Source organism: Palaemon carinicauda, chromosome 1 (genome assembly GCF_036898095.1).
Source record: "Palaemon carinicauda isolate YSFRI2023 chromosome 1, ASM3689809v2, whole genome shotgun sequence".
Taxonomy (NCBI): domain Eukaryota; kingdom Metazoa; phylum Arthropoda; class Malacostraca; order Decapoda; family Palaemonidae; genus Palaemon; species Palaemon carinicauda.
Window position 1 is genome coordinate 197,809,659 of NC_090725.1, and position 15,000 is coordinate 197,824,658.

At 42.2% G+C, this 15,000-nt stretch overlaps 3 protein-coding genes across 3 annotated transcripts in view; 1 reads left to right on the forward strand and 2 right to left on the reverse strand.

Moving 5' to 3' along the window:
• Positions 1–15,000, forward strand: part of LOC137653399 (uncharacterized) — a 382,980-nt gene that overhangs the window by 209,801 nt on the left and 158,179 nt on the right. The gene's annotated exons all lie outside the window — the stretch shown is intronic.
• On the reverse strand, positions 10,716–13,934 carry LOC137653392 (uncharacterized). Its single transcript, XM_068386744.1, is given in 2 exon segments — positions 10,716–13,128; positions 13,130–13,934. Coding segments are annotated over 2 exon segments (2,826 nt in total). The 5' UTR covers positions 13,931–13,934; the 3' UTR covers positions 10,716–11,103.
• LOC137653405 (uncharacterized) overlaps positions 14,181–15,000 on the reverse strand; it is a 2,646-nt gene continuing 1,826 nt past the window's right edge. The window contains exon 2 of the mRNA XM_068386765.1: positions 14,181–14,632. Within this exon, the coding sequence (XP_068242866.1) occupies positions 14,181–14,632 (452 nt within the window). The remainder of the gene's footprint in view (positions 14,633–15,000) is intronic.

Below are 15,000 nucleotides of genomic sequence, written 5' to 3' on the forward strand. Positions count from 1 at the left end.
AAATCGGAAGATGGCCAACATCACCTGGTTGAGAGGTGGCGACCTTGATCCTTGTCGATTCAAGCATCTCACAACTCCCCCGCTGTCCAGCACCAACCTAATGTGGATCGAGCGATGCGGGGAGACTTTCTTTAAGGAAAGAAGGACTGTCATAGTCTCTCGAAAATGACTGTGAGAGGTCTTGAATAGACTGGACCAAGACCCTTAGGCCTTTTTCTGATGAGAGTGAACTCCCCATCCCTCCTTCGAGGCGTCTGAGTGACTCGTCACCGACGGGGGAGGTGGATGAAGAAGAACCGACTTCCTAAGGAGTCTGGCTTGGGACCAAGGCCTGAGAAGAGTATTTCGACGAAGCGGAACTGGTCTTCTAAGATCTCTTCGCGCATCTGATGCATAACTACTCCAATCTCCGGTTGCATCCTTTAGCTGTGCTCTTAGCACCGGGTCTGTCACCGAAGTAAACTGGAGAGACCCCAGTACGCTCTCCAGTTCGCATCTGATATCCATACGGAATCTAGAAGTCTCTTGACAGAACCAGCTATCTCCTTTCTTTTCTCCGCCATGACGGAGAAAACGGTGTGACATTAGGTCCCAGTGGATTCACACCCACCGGAACTTAGAGATGGAGGAAGTTGAGACTTTTCCTGTTGATCTTGAAGCCTAGATAATCTAGGAAATGGATCACATACAGGGAAGCTTGCAAGCATTCTGTCCTGGGTGCTGCCCACACCAGCCAAAAATCCAGGTAGGCTACTACCTGAATTCCCTTTAGGCGTAATTGACTGAGAACTACGTTCGCAAGCATCGTGAAAATCCTTGGGGCTATTTTAAGCCCGAGAGGCTTGGCTTTGAAGACGTATAGTCTTCGTTGTAGCCTTAACCTTAGGTAGGAGGGGAATCGACAATAGATTGGAACGTGCCGATAGGCGTCTGACAAAACTCTGGAGGCGGTAAATGCCCTCTTGGGCAGTAAGGTCCTTATGTGTTGTATTGTTAGCATCTTGAACCTGTAGTTCGCTATGAACCTGTTAAGTGGCGACAAGTCCAGAATGACTCAGAGTTTTCCGAGTCTTTCTTGGGAACACAAAACAGCCTCCCTTGGAATTAGATGGACTTTATCCTTCGGATCACTTTTCCTCTAACAGTTCATGAATGAACTCCTCCAGAACGGGGGTGGAGTATCGGAAAAACGCCGAGGGTATGGGGATGGAGTGCTGTACCAGCTCCAGCCCAGTCCCTTCTTGAGTAGGCTGTGGACCCAGGGATCGAAGGTCCACCGATCCCAAAAGCGTTGGAGACTCCCTTCTACCAATATCATCTCGCTCGGACTGTTGTCCTGAGGTCTTGCCTCTCTGACCTCGACCACCCATGAAACCCCTTCTCCTTGAGGGGCGCCTAGACGAAATTCTGGCTGCTCCTCTAGGCTTGTTCGACAGGCAGTTGACTGACCTTCGAACGATGGGTTGAATGCCGGAGACTGTGTCGACACGAATTGGGGAACCCACTGAAGTGTTGTCGGGGTTTTTGCCACCATCTGGGGCACTGAGGGCATCAGCAAATGCCGTTGCTGCTGATGTCTACTTGACTTAGCTGGCCGAGAAAGTATCCTAATCCTTTTAGTCTTCCTCCAAGGTTGGGGACCCCATCCGGGAGAAGAATTTCTCTTGATAGACAGGCCCCACTCTTGGAGAAGATTTCTATCGTCCGTGGCGGCCCTATCAACCTTTTTGACCGACTCACTAGGGAAAAGGTCTTTGTCCCAACTGTTGGAGGAGATTAGTTTCCTTGGCTCGTGACTCATCGTAGCCCGGGCGAACACGAATTCCCTACAGGTTCTCTTCGCCCTGACGGAGCTGTAGAGATCCTTCGTCACAGTGGCCAGATGAGTCTTGATCACAACCATGAACGTTTCATGGACCTTGGGATCACTTGTCATCGTCTCAAACGTGGACTGAAGAGACAAAGAGGCAGCCAGTCTTTCTTTTGTCTAGAGTTCTCTCCGCAAAAGAAAGCCAGACAGCTTAGAGAGGATCTCGCCGAACCGGCATCCGGCAAAATCCGCCTCCCACATCTGGACTGAGAAGGTAAGATAGACGTCCTTCCAGTCCTTGTTTTGCTTACTAAATCTTCCTTTCTAAAGGCCAGCAACAAGGGTTTACACTCCACCAGGGAGGGGAAAGGCTTGCCAGCCTAGACTGTTTTCAAAACCGCCGCAAACCCTTTCAGCGAAAAAGGGGGAAGGCTGTGGCAGGAGAGGACACAAAGGAAGGGAGCCTCTTACTCAAATACAGCTACCTTTGAGTTCATGAAGCCCCTCTCTTTCATCGAAGAAGAAAGCAAGGCATGAGCCTAGCATGGTCTATCACTACGACCTCCTTCGGCTCTGTCTCTTCCTTTGAAGCTGGTACCTCCTTCCACCGGACCTAGCAGTCCGGATGTGCCCCTGCAGTTACAATGCAGCTGCCTTCCCATTCTTCTCCCTCTGCCTTTGTTGGATCAAGCCAACAATGGAGGGAGGGCCTGCTCTACTGCGAGAGCAGATGATGTTGAGGGAGCAGGTTCAAGGACCTGAACCGGAGCAGCCGACCTCTCTCGGCCTCTTCCGCTACCTTGTCCGGAGCTCGAACTTCATCCTGGCCTTCTGCCAGGAGGTCTTCATCCAGACGTTCGGACACGTCTGGCATCCTGTCGTCCAACTGGATGCTAAGCAAGGCGACCGTGACTTCAGCATCCACGGGATCTGAATTAAGGGGACCTCCTCTTGAGGTTGGGGAATCACTGTAACAGTTGATGCCCTAGGAAAAGAAAGCCCTCATCTTCTCATTTGGAAGATAAGGTCCAGAGGTAATCTTCTGAAAGCCCCTCACCCAGGTACGAAGCTTCTCCCTAGCTATATCCCTTGAATCCACCGTTGTAGGGGAGACGAAAACGGATTTTGAGCGAAGCGAAAAGAAAAAACCTCAATAGATAGGTTAGTGCATATGAAACATACCTGGGGAACCCAATACCGGAGAACATCCGTGGAGACAGCGCATGCCACACGCCTCCTTCAGAACCATGTCCGCAGAAGCCCTACTGCGGACGTTGCAGAAATACATCCGCACTACGGATGGTCCTCCTGTAAAGAGAAGAAATTTCCATGAGTATCAAGTGAACTACGTATCACTGGATATGCACAGTAGCATAACAAAAACGGAAAGACACATCCTTGTATTTCCCGCACACCCAATTGTTGTAGCCTTCCAAATCATAAAATCGTATAGCTAATCTATGCCAGATTAACCAATGGAAAATTTCCAAAGGAAGAAGGTGTAGCCCCCTCTAAGGAATGATTTTAAAATACCGGATAGTAGACAAGAAAGAACTCACTTTCTTATCTGTAAGGCCAACAACAACGGGTCGTGCAAGACCACAAAGAATAAGGAAAAGACACATACTTGTGAATCCCCCACAATCACCTGTGGAAGCCCACCAGTCATTAAATTCAAATGGTTAGTCTTTGCTAGAATAACCAAAGATCATATTTCCCGAGGGAAATTAGGTGTAGCTCACACCTAAGGTAAGATTTTACCATTCTGGCTAAAGATGAAAAGAGTTCTCTTTTCATCCCTGTAAGGCAACACCAAGTGATTGCACAAGGCAACACAAGTAAGTTAGAAAAGACAGTGTTGTAACCTACTATATCATGTTCTCCCTTGGTAGAAGACACTAAACAGGGAAGAACTGATACAGTACATGAGGGTGGTGTGCCGGCCGGCTCTTGCCGGTCAGCACCCCCACCCCCTTTTCCAAAGGTAGGTCTCAAGTATACAACTTAGGATCACCCAGACGGGGGAGAACTCCAGTTCCTATGCCTGAACCGGTCGGTAGTGGTTGCCGGTCCATAGCTACCCGGTTGGCACCCAGCTGCCGGCCATCACTCTTAGTGGCCGGCCAACCGAGTGATGTAGCAGGCCGGCCCGGCAGCGGTAAGTAAACCCTACCGGCTGGCATCCACCCCAGGTAGCGCCCGGCTGCCGGCCGCCACTCAAAGCGGCCGAGGTGAGCAAGGAGACCGGCCAGCAAAGGCATAAGACCACCGCCGACCGACAGCAAGAGAACTAGCGAACACCCCCCTACCGACGGCCGGCCACTAGGCCGGCAGACGGCAAGGACAACACAAGAGAAGACAACAGAATGGGTGCCGGGCTAAGAGGCTATGTACCTCCGCGCCCGACACCCGAAAGAGCGCCGAAAGGAAGGAGACACTAAGTCAAGCTTCCTAACCACTGCTTACTGAAACTACAGACGGCAGCGGTTGAGGGACCAAGGAAGGACCGGGCAGCACTCAAAGGATAGGGCCTCTGCCGGTCGGCACTCTCTGCCGGCCGACAGGGGACCACGTCAGCTCCCCATCCCAACCTATGCTAGGTACGGATGTGAGACGACTGACACAAAGGAAACGGAAAAATAGAAGGGAAGGACAGAGGGTCCTGTCCAACCTTGCCTTGGTTAAGGATTATTTCAAACTAAGAAAGCTCGTCTCAGCCAGAGAGATCCAGGGAGGGAGGCCGGCACTACTGGCTGCCTCCCTAAAACCAAGGCAAGGAAGGAATTGCTATTCCGGAAAGGGAACATATCCTGAACCCGGAACAGCAAAGAGGACAAGTCTGAGGGGTCACCGAGCGAAGGGATCATAATTACCGAAACCTTCCAAGGTGAATCAAGGAGGATAAACCTCCTATGCCCGTGTCAGGCAGCAAGGAAGACTCTGCCTCACGCTAGACCAACACGGACTCAGACTAATACACTGCTGTACTGTCCCCCTCTGAACCAATTCAGTTGGAGCAGGAAGGTACAGTACTACTCCAGCATGGTTATATTTGAAAATTAATTCAAACAAACCACTAGAGTTAAGCCTAAGGCTTAAACAGAGGGAAAGGGTTTGCCCCTTCCCCGAAGAGAAGGGAGCAAACGGGGAAACAGATAATATTATCAAGACCTAAGACAACCTAGCCTAGGCACTAAGAGAATCGATTACCTAAATCACCGAAACTCACTCCAATACTATCTTGGAAATTACTCGAAAAGGGCTGTATGTATAACGTTGCCTAACGCTTTAAGCAATATAAAATCACACTTGGAAGACTAATTATCATGCAGGAAGTACAAGGACCAAAAACTAGGCTACGAAGACTAGTGTTGGTCAGCCTAGGCAAGACTTTCGCCAGGCGCACTACTAACGCATCATAACAGAATTCCTAATTAAGCTAAGCAGCTAATTATTAAAGCGCAAAGGGGCTGGGAACGTCGCTCTTGCTAACAAATAAATCCTATTCTAGCGAGCGACAGCGTCCATGACGCCTCCAGCAGGCAACAGCTCTTGTATCAAAGATAACTCTTTTAAATACTTTAATTTTAAACAAGAGCCTACATTTATACATAAAAGAAATAGTACTCAACTTATCCGAAGCAGAAGAAGTTGGAGAAAGCATAATATGAGAGTAAATCCAAGATTTTGGTAGAAACACAGGAAAAAACACCGAGTTGTAAAGCTACGCAAAAAGGAATGCAGATGGCGCCAGAATCGGCGCAGGGCACGCTTACGAAACGGGAGAAGAGAGGGCCTTACGAACGGCTCTCCCCTTTTCTTTCTCGTTTTCGTATTCTTGCCATTTGACCCCTACGAAGTGTTAACTCTATTCGGGGTATAGATTGCTATGAGGCGTGTCAAGAATACGTCCACTGATATTTACGATATCCCTAAGGTCTTTTTTAGGGATACTCGCTCCAGGAGTTAGAATTCTGGGTACCTTAAGGTAAATTCTCTGGGAATATCGCCGTAGTTGTAATATACCCTAGGAAGCTGCCTTTAAGGAACTTCCATCAGGACGACATGGCTTGAGCCCAAAAATATATATATATATATATATATATGTATATATATATATTTATATATATGTATATATATATATATATATATATATGTGTGTATATATATATATATATATATATACATATATATGTATATATATATATTTATATATATGTATATATATGTATATATTTATATTTTTGGGCTCAAGCCATGTCGTCCTGATGGAAGTTCCTATAGGGTAGCTTCCTAGGGTATATCACAACTACGGCGATATTCCCAGAGAATTTACCTTAAGGTACCAGAATTCTAACTCCTGGAGCGAATATCCCTCCTGAAAGGGATATTGCGACATATCAGAGGACGTATTCTTGACACGCCACATGGCAATCTGCATCCCGAACAGAGATTTCGTCTCGCAGGGGGCGATTGGCAAGAAACGAATTCGGGAAAGAAAAAGGGGGAGCCGCTCCCAAGGCTCCCTATCTCCCGATTCGTATGCGTGCCTGGCGCCAATCCTGGCGCCATCTGTATTCCTTTTTGCGTAGCTTAACAACTCGGTGTTTTTTCCTGTGTTTCTCGCAAATCTTGGATTTATTTTACTTTTCATGGCTTCTCCGTCTTCGTCGGCCTCTGATAAGTTGAGTACCATGTCTTTTATGTATAAATGTAGGCTCTTGGTAAATTTTTGAGTGATTAATAGGATTAATCTTTGTTACAAGAGCCGTAGCCTACCGGAGGCGTCATGGACGCTGTCGCTCGCTAGGTATAAGTTTAGTTAGTCAGAGCGACATTCCCGGTTGTTTTGCTTTAAAAAATTTTAGCTATTTAGCATTACATAGGATTTCCTTTCGTGCTTAGTATTATTTTGGCGAAGTATTCGCCATTCTGGCCTACGCTAGGCCATGTAGCCTAGTCGTTTGGTCCTAGTACTTCATGCATGATTTTGGTGTTTCCGAGTGTATTAAAATTTCATTGAAGCTTTAGGCTATATTTTATACATTTAAGATTGTGTGGAATATTTCCAAGATAGTATACGAGTGAGTTTCGGTGATTTAGGTAATCGATTCTCTTGGTGCTTAGGCTAAGTTGCTTATGGAGCCTTAGTATACTTTCTCATACTCCCCGGTTGCTTTCTTTTCTTCGGAGAAGGTATGATATCCCTTTCCCTCTGTTTAAGCCTTGGGCATATCCCTAAGTGGTTTTTTCCGAATTAATTTTCGATAAAACTATACTGGGGTGTTACTGTACCTTCCTGTTCCAGTAAGTCTGGTTCAAAGAGGGACAGAACAACAGAGTTTTTTAGTCTGAGTCTGTGTTTGTCTGGCTTGGGGTACAGTCTCCCTCGCTGGCCTGACACAGACAAAGGTGGCTTAGCCTCCTTAGGTCACTAGCGAAGGTTTCTGTGGATATGATTCCTTCTTTTGTGATCTACCAGACTAGTCCTTGTTGCTGTCCTCGGGGGAGGATAAGTTTCTTTCCCTGGGAGTAGCAACACCTTCCTTGCTTTGGTGCTCTGGGAGCTGGCAAGTATTGCTGGCCTCCCCCCTTGGATCTCCCTTAGGCTAAGATAAGTTTCTTGGCTGCGGGTGATCCGTCACTAAAGCAAGGTTGGTAGGACCCTCTTTGTCCCTTCCCCCTCTATCTCCGTAATGGCTTAGCCATTATAGTACTGTACGTCGTTCTACATCTGGACCTAGTATAGGTTAGGATGTGGAATTGACTCAGCCCCTTGCCGGCCGGCAAGGGTCCTATATTTTGAGTGCTGCCCGGACCTCCCTTGGTCCCTCATCCATGCCTGCCTGTAGAGCCAGACGGCATTGGTCAGGAAGCCTGAATTAGATTCTCCCCTTCCTTATATGCACTCTTTCGGATTGCCGGGCTTGGAGGTAGTGTACACTCTTATCCCGGCATCCATTCTATTTTTCTTCTAGTGCTGTACCCGACCCGGCTGCCGGCCTATGAGGCCGGCAGCCGGGCAGGTGTAGTCCTCTGGTTCTTTTGCTGCCGGCTGGCATCGGTCTTGTACCTTTGCCGGCCGGCTAATGTCAGCCCTTGTCTGCCGGTCACCAAGAGTGTGGCCGGCAGCTGGGTACTACCTTGTGTAGTTGCCGGCCGGTAGAATTTCAGACTTCAAGGGTGGTCAACTATTCAGGGGAGAAACATCAGGCTCAAATTTATCTCTGAATCAACTCAGAGCGAAAATCACATATTTTATTCGCAGAGCGGATCCTGACAGTACACCCGCAGGTCACGATCCGAGGAAAGTTGCCTCATCCCTAAATTTCTTTAATTGTATGGATTTTGAACATCTCCGTTCATACACTGGCTGGAAGTCTTCCAGAGTGTTCTTTCGCCACTATGCGAAGCAAGTAGAGGAACTAAAGAGATCTGTGGTAGCAGTGGGTCGTGTGGTTAACCCTACTGTTTAACTCTGCGAGGAACAGTGGTCTTAATTGGGACGATTAAGTCCAGGGTGAGTGTGTAGGTACATACTGTACTACAAACTAAATGAGGGCACCGAGTGCCCTCATAGACTGTTTTTTTTTCAAAGGTGAACCTAGCATAAGTGCAGACATGTGTGCCGAGCGTTTCTAACGCTAATGTGATTGATTTGTAATACAGACTTTTATGACTTGATACCTCGGTATCTTAAAAAAGTGGCATTTGATGTTTTTTATCTTTCAGATAAACAAGTTCTGTTTACTATCATACTTATGCTTAAAGTTTTGGGTTATTCTCTTTTTATATATATATATATATATATATATATATATATAATTGTTGTTAACCTGTCTATTTATTGTCTGTCAATAAACTTGTTCTTGAGAACCTTGCGTCTCTTTCACCTGTGTCAATTTATTGGTATAATTGAGCATTTATTCTATGTACCTTATCTGGGATAATTCTAATAGAATTGTTCTTTTATGCAAGCTATGTTGCATTGGTTTATGTAGTCCCCTAATGAGAGGACTCCGTCCCATAAAGGGACGAGGGCGGTTTTATTAGTTTCTTCCTATGCGGATATAAACCTTTGTCCAATACAAGTATTGTGCGGATTACTGATCAATATTTCATATTGACGCAGTGGTTCTTTATAAATTATGCATTACTTAATATAGGGCGAGACCACTATATTAGCTTGCCTGGTATTCATACATAGGTATATGTACTCTTCGAGACTTTTCCAGAGTCTAGTAGGACTCTTCCCTGTAGGGGGCAGGAAGCTCTAACATGGTTTATAGTTAGTTGAAAAGATGTATAACGGTAACATCTTAGGTCTCTAGGTCTAGTCGACCGGGAAAAAATACCTCCGGGGAGTACGGCACGTTCTGAGAATCCACAGATACAGTAATGCTCTGGTATACTTCCATCAGGACGACATGGCTTGAGCCAAAAAAACAAATTTTAAGCGAAGCGAAAAATCTATTTTTGGGTGAGATGGCCATGTCGTCCTGATGGACCCGCCCTTGCCTTTCTAAGAAAGGGCAGTAGGACCCCTCCCTACATACAGTATCTGTAGCACCTCGTGTACGCTACAAGGAATACAGATGGCGCCAGGATTGGCGCAAGGCACGCATACGAATCGGGAGATAGGGAGCCTTGGGAGCTGCTCCCCCTTTTTCTTTCCCGAATTCGTTTCTTGCCAATCGCCCCCTGCGAGACGAAAACTCTGTTCGGGATGCAGATTGCCATGTGGCGTGTAAAGAATACGTCCTCTGATATGTCGCAATATCCCTTTCAGGAGGGATATTCGCTCCAGGAGTTAGAATTCTGGTACCTTAAGGTAAATTCTCTGGGAATATCGCCGTAGTTGTGATATACCCTAGGAAGCTACCCTATAGGAACTTCCATCAGGACGACATGGCCATCTCACCCAAAAATAGACTTTTCGCTTCGCTCAAAATCCGTTATATATATATATATATATATGCGTTTATATATATGTATATATATATATATATATATCTATATATATATATATATATATATATAAATTAATATTTGTATATATATATGTATATATATATATATTTCTATATATATATTTCTATATATATATATATATATATAAATATGTATATATATATATATATATATAAATAGATATATATATATATATATATATGTGTGTGTGTGTGTGTGTATATATATATATATATATATTTATATATATATATATATATATATTAATATATATATATATATATATATGTATATATATACTTATATATGTATATGTATTTATATATATATGTATATATTTATATTTATATATTTATATATATATATACATATATATATACATATATATATATATATATATATGTATATATGTATATGTATATATATATATATATATAGATATATATATATATATATATTTTTCGAAACACAATTATTTGAGAGGGCAATGTAACATAAATTAAGGAGAAGCAAAATTATAAGTCATAAAAAAATTTATTTAATTTACAATTAAACGGTAAATTTATGACAATTTACAATCCGAAGAATGACTGGCGAATATGGTGATCCTGATCAGTTCAAATCTCGGACAAACTTAGCGTGGACTTTCTCTCTCTCCGCCAGAGAACCTGCATTTGGTCCGCACTATTACCCCTCAATTTTCGAAACATCCGAAGGATCTCAACATATAGCCAGTCTCTTAGGTCCATAGAAAAGCAGTGACGAAGGTAGAGGTGTTGATGGTAGTCTTCTATTTAAGCTCTTGAGTAGTATAAGGTGGTCAGACGATGACGTGATCCATGAGCGGCTAAGTCCAGAGCCACCGATCTTACACTAATGAATAACAGCCATTGTCCTTTGGGCTGCCAAAAAATTAATTCAAATTCAGGAGAAGACTGCCTTGCTGCGCTTCTTACGCTGGCCTCTTCATACTGCCTTCTTCAGATCATTCACCACCGACAACGGTTTTCCCAGTCTTGTGTCCAGCAGCGAACAACCTGGTAAAACTTAAAATACATCGCTCAAGAATGGCTTGTTTCCTGCTTTAAAATTGTCCCAAGAGGTAGTTTAAGGTATGCTAAGTAGATGCATTTGCTTTTTCAAAATAAAAGAACCAAACCATTCCCGAACAAACAATTTAAACATAAGAAATTTACCACAACCAAACAATTCATATAATATACAAAACAATAAAATGCACAAGGATGTGCATTTTTCTACACTCCCGCGAGGGGATTCAATTTTTTTAGGAAAAAATTGAATTACAATATAGCGATCAAAGATCACGCTAGACTGTCATCCAATAGTTTCTTTACCTTATCTTTCCCAATAATGGCAGCTCGCCTCTTGGGTCTCTCCTTTACCTCATCTTCCTTGCTCAGTTTATCCTCACATGGCGATTGTGCTTTATCGTTAAATTTAACCTCATATTCCCGTTTATAGAGCAATGGAATCAAGGATGAAACGTGCCTTTTAGTCTCTTCCCTACTTTTTCCTTTGAGTACTGTTGCACCCGTTACTTCACCTAAAGAGTTCAGTTTTATCTCTTTGACAATACCCATTGGAAAATTAGTAGGTTTAAGAAGGGGTTCTTTAATGAGAACAATGTCTCCAACTTCTAATAGTTTATGATTAACAGGTTGGTATCTACTGCGTTTGTCAGTGGCTTGATTCACCAGCTGCACAACAAATTCTTTATTATATATCTCTATTATACTTTCCCTAGCCTTTCGTAACTTCCTGTGGCTGTCCTTCACATGGGAAATGGGAGATATATCAGGAACCCAAGTATCATCTGCCCTAGGTAAAGGATGTAAATGGGGAATAATATTTAAGGAATTCAATTCATGACCTTTAACTAAAATCTCTGGAGTTATAGGAGATGGTACAGGTTCAGTCCCATCATAGTTTCGCAAATATTCTTTAAAGGCAATTGGTCGACGGTTTACTATATGTACAATATTTTGTACAGCAAAGTCAAAATCTAAATATTCGAGGACCATATTCCGAATAGAGCCTTCAATAAGCCTTTTGACCATCTTAACACAAGATTCCACTAAAGATCCAAGTTCACTGTGGCCTTTATAGTACTGCTGAAAGCTCAAAGGTTTTATGTTGTTCTCCCTGAAATAGGATTGTGTATCCTTATCACTTAAAAAATTCTCAACGGTTCTAGCACCTGAAGTTAGCTGTGAACCTTGGTCACTTAAACAGAGTTCAGGCACCCCAAACTCGAAACAATGGAGCTGAAGTGCTCGCAAAAAGGATATCACCGAAAGGTCTACACAAACCTTAAGATTTATGGCTCTGGACCATAAACAGGTGATACATAATATCCATACCTTTGATTTCTTACCCATCCAATATACCCAGTAAGGTCCAAAATAGTCAATGAAAATATACCTGTAAGGTATGGTTGGAGGAGAAACCCTAAATTCTCTATAAGGGGACCGATTTAACTTTATAGTTCTACCGTTAAATCTACGGCAGTGAACACAAGTTTTCAAGACTTTCTTTACAGTAGAAAAACTGCAAGGAATCCAAAACTGTTTCCTAGCCTCAGATAATGTGGCATATATTCCAGAATGAGCTAACTTAACATGAAAATTTCTAATAATTTCTTCAGTCAATTTACTGTTTTTGGCCAAAAGAATGGGGAATACATAACTACCGTCTCTCCACTTATGAAATTTACTTTTAACTCTTAGTAAACCAGATTTCTTTTCAATGAATAAATTTAGTTGACTTACTATGTTAGGCATATCCCTAATTTTAGGGTTCCTTTCTCTGAAATATTTAAAAACATCCGGAAAATTTTGGCGTTGATCTTGCAAAATCATCAGTTGCCATGCATTCAAAGAAATTTCATCATTACTGAAAACCTCAAAATGGTCATACTTGCCAGATTTGTTCTTTAACTTCCGTTTGACATTGTTTATGAATGTCAGTACATGTTTGTAGACCGAAATCAAATGAAGCCAATCGAAATTTCCAACTGTAGAATTCAAAATGCCTCCCATCTCTGGCTCAGTCACACTCCCTATCTCACAGTGGCCTTCTGAAACTTCAAGTACATTGGTTAAAGGATTTGGGATCGTTACATCCAAACTGTCATCTTCCAAGATATCATGAATAGTATCAGGTCCTGTGAAGAAATTTGATTTTATCAACCTCTTATATGACAATGACCTGGTAGTACAATCTGCAGGATTTATCATACCTGCACAAAATTTGAAAGTCACAGGGACCGTTTCACATAGATTCTCTATTCTTTGCAACCTATTCATAACAAAAATACTTAGTTTTTTTTAATTTATCAAACCTATTTGTTCGAGAATTTAACCAATTCAGTGCAACTGCACTATCTGAGAAAACTACCAATTTTGTAATGTTTATGGGGGAGACACACTCTGAACCACTAAGTTCCTTATAAATGTCAACAATAGTTTCCGTACCAAGTAAGAGAGATTGAAATTCAAGAGAAGGGATAGACTTTAGCTCTAACTGGCGTCCAATTATTCTATTCTTTGACAGAAGGAAACTTACCTCCTTTGTTCGCAAGTTCTTGATAAAGAGCACAACTCCATATATTAGCTTGCTAGAATCACAAAAAGCAATAATTTGGAAAGGATCATTCCTGCGACCAACAAATCTCTTCACTGCAATTTCAGGAACACCATTTACTTGCTTGCAAATATTAGACCATTCTCGTAGCTCCTCACCAGAGAGTCTATCGTCCCATCCAACTTCTTTCCTGCATTGTAGCGAGTGCATAAATAATCTAGCCCTGTTTAATAAAGGACCATAAAATGAGAACACATCAAAATTGGCTGCAATAGAACTTAAAATTTGTCTTTTGGTCGTTGCATCCTTATCAAGTACCAACTTGCTTGCCGAAAGAGTATCAATGTTTCTGTCCCAAAGCAAACCAAGCAATTTTACTTTTGTGGGAGTCTTTTCCTTATCTTTATCTACCTGTTGCTGCAGAGAGTCATCATTGGTTATGAATTGCTGCAATTCAAATTTATAGGGAGAAAATATACTGTCAAGTTTCTCATAAGCCCATTTCAACCTGTCTATATCATTGGTCGTGTAAGCCAAGTTATCCATGTAAGCAAAGTTAAATAACTCTGTCTTCAATTCCTTTACATCAATATTGTCACCTTGGACATCCAACATCAAAATTTTATAAAGTGCTAACATTAATAAAGTTGGACTACATGGCAAACCAAATGGAAGTCTGCAATGTTTATAAACAATTAAGGAATAGTCCTTTTTAGATACGTTTCTATACCAATAAAAGAGTAACCTACTTTGATCTGAAGGCACAAACTTAATCATCAGAAATGCCTTTTTTATATCAAAACAACAATTTTTCATTAAATCTTAGCTGTAAAATAGAAGTTGAAATTTTCTTATTCAAACAAGGACCAGCAAAAATTGTTTGATTATGAGATAGAGTTAAAGGTTTATCTTTGTCAGATTCACACAAATTGGACAAAAATACATTACGGCATTTTGTCGACTCTCGGTCCATCTTGAACACTGGCATGTGCGGCAGAAAGCTATGTTGGGGGTTTTCCTCCAAGAATTGTTCCAAGTTAGTTACTCTCTCTATAATGCCTAGCTGTTCCTGTTCTTTAAAAACCTCATCAATCATTTGAAAAGTATTATCCTTTTTGCTAAATTTCTTAAAATTTGATTTTAATATAGCTTTTGACAGATTTTGATTCTTACCAAGCAAATGAGCTACTTTCCCATTCCATAACAGAGGCATAATTAACCTTCCATCACTATCTCTACAAGTATTTTCTAAAGCAAATTCTACTGCTTTCCTGTTCTCCTCATTAAAGTCTTCGTCATATAAGTTAGAATCACTGTGCGAAAAACTTTCTGCCTTCGAGTAAAGAATTTCTTCTGCTGCTCTCTCGAGTTCAGCTTCAACAATCTGACCCTTATTTAAAACAGAAATATTAGCACAAGCAGGGAACTTGAATTCCTCTACCGAATCTAAGAACAATCCATCCATATTCAAATTACTATCAACTTCAAGGGGACCCTCACCCTTTGCACAAACTTCAGAAGAATGCTTTATCCGGTCTGGTAATAGAGCTAGATTTTGCTTATACCTTTCAATGTCACCTACAAGCATCACTCCTAAGGGTGATTCTAAGTAAACA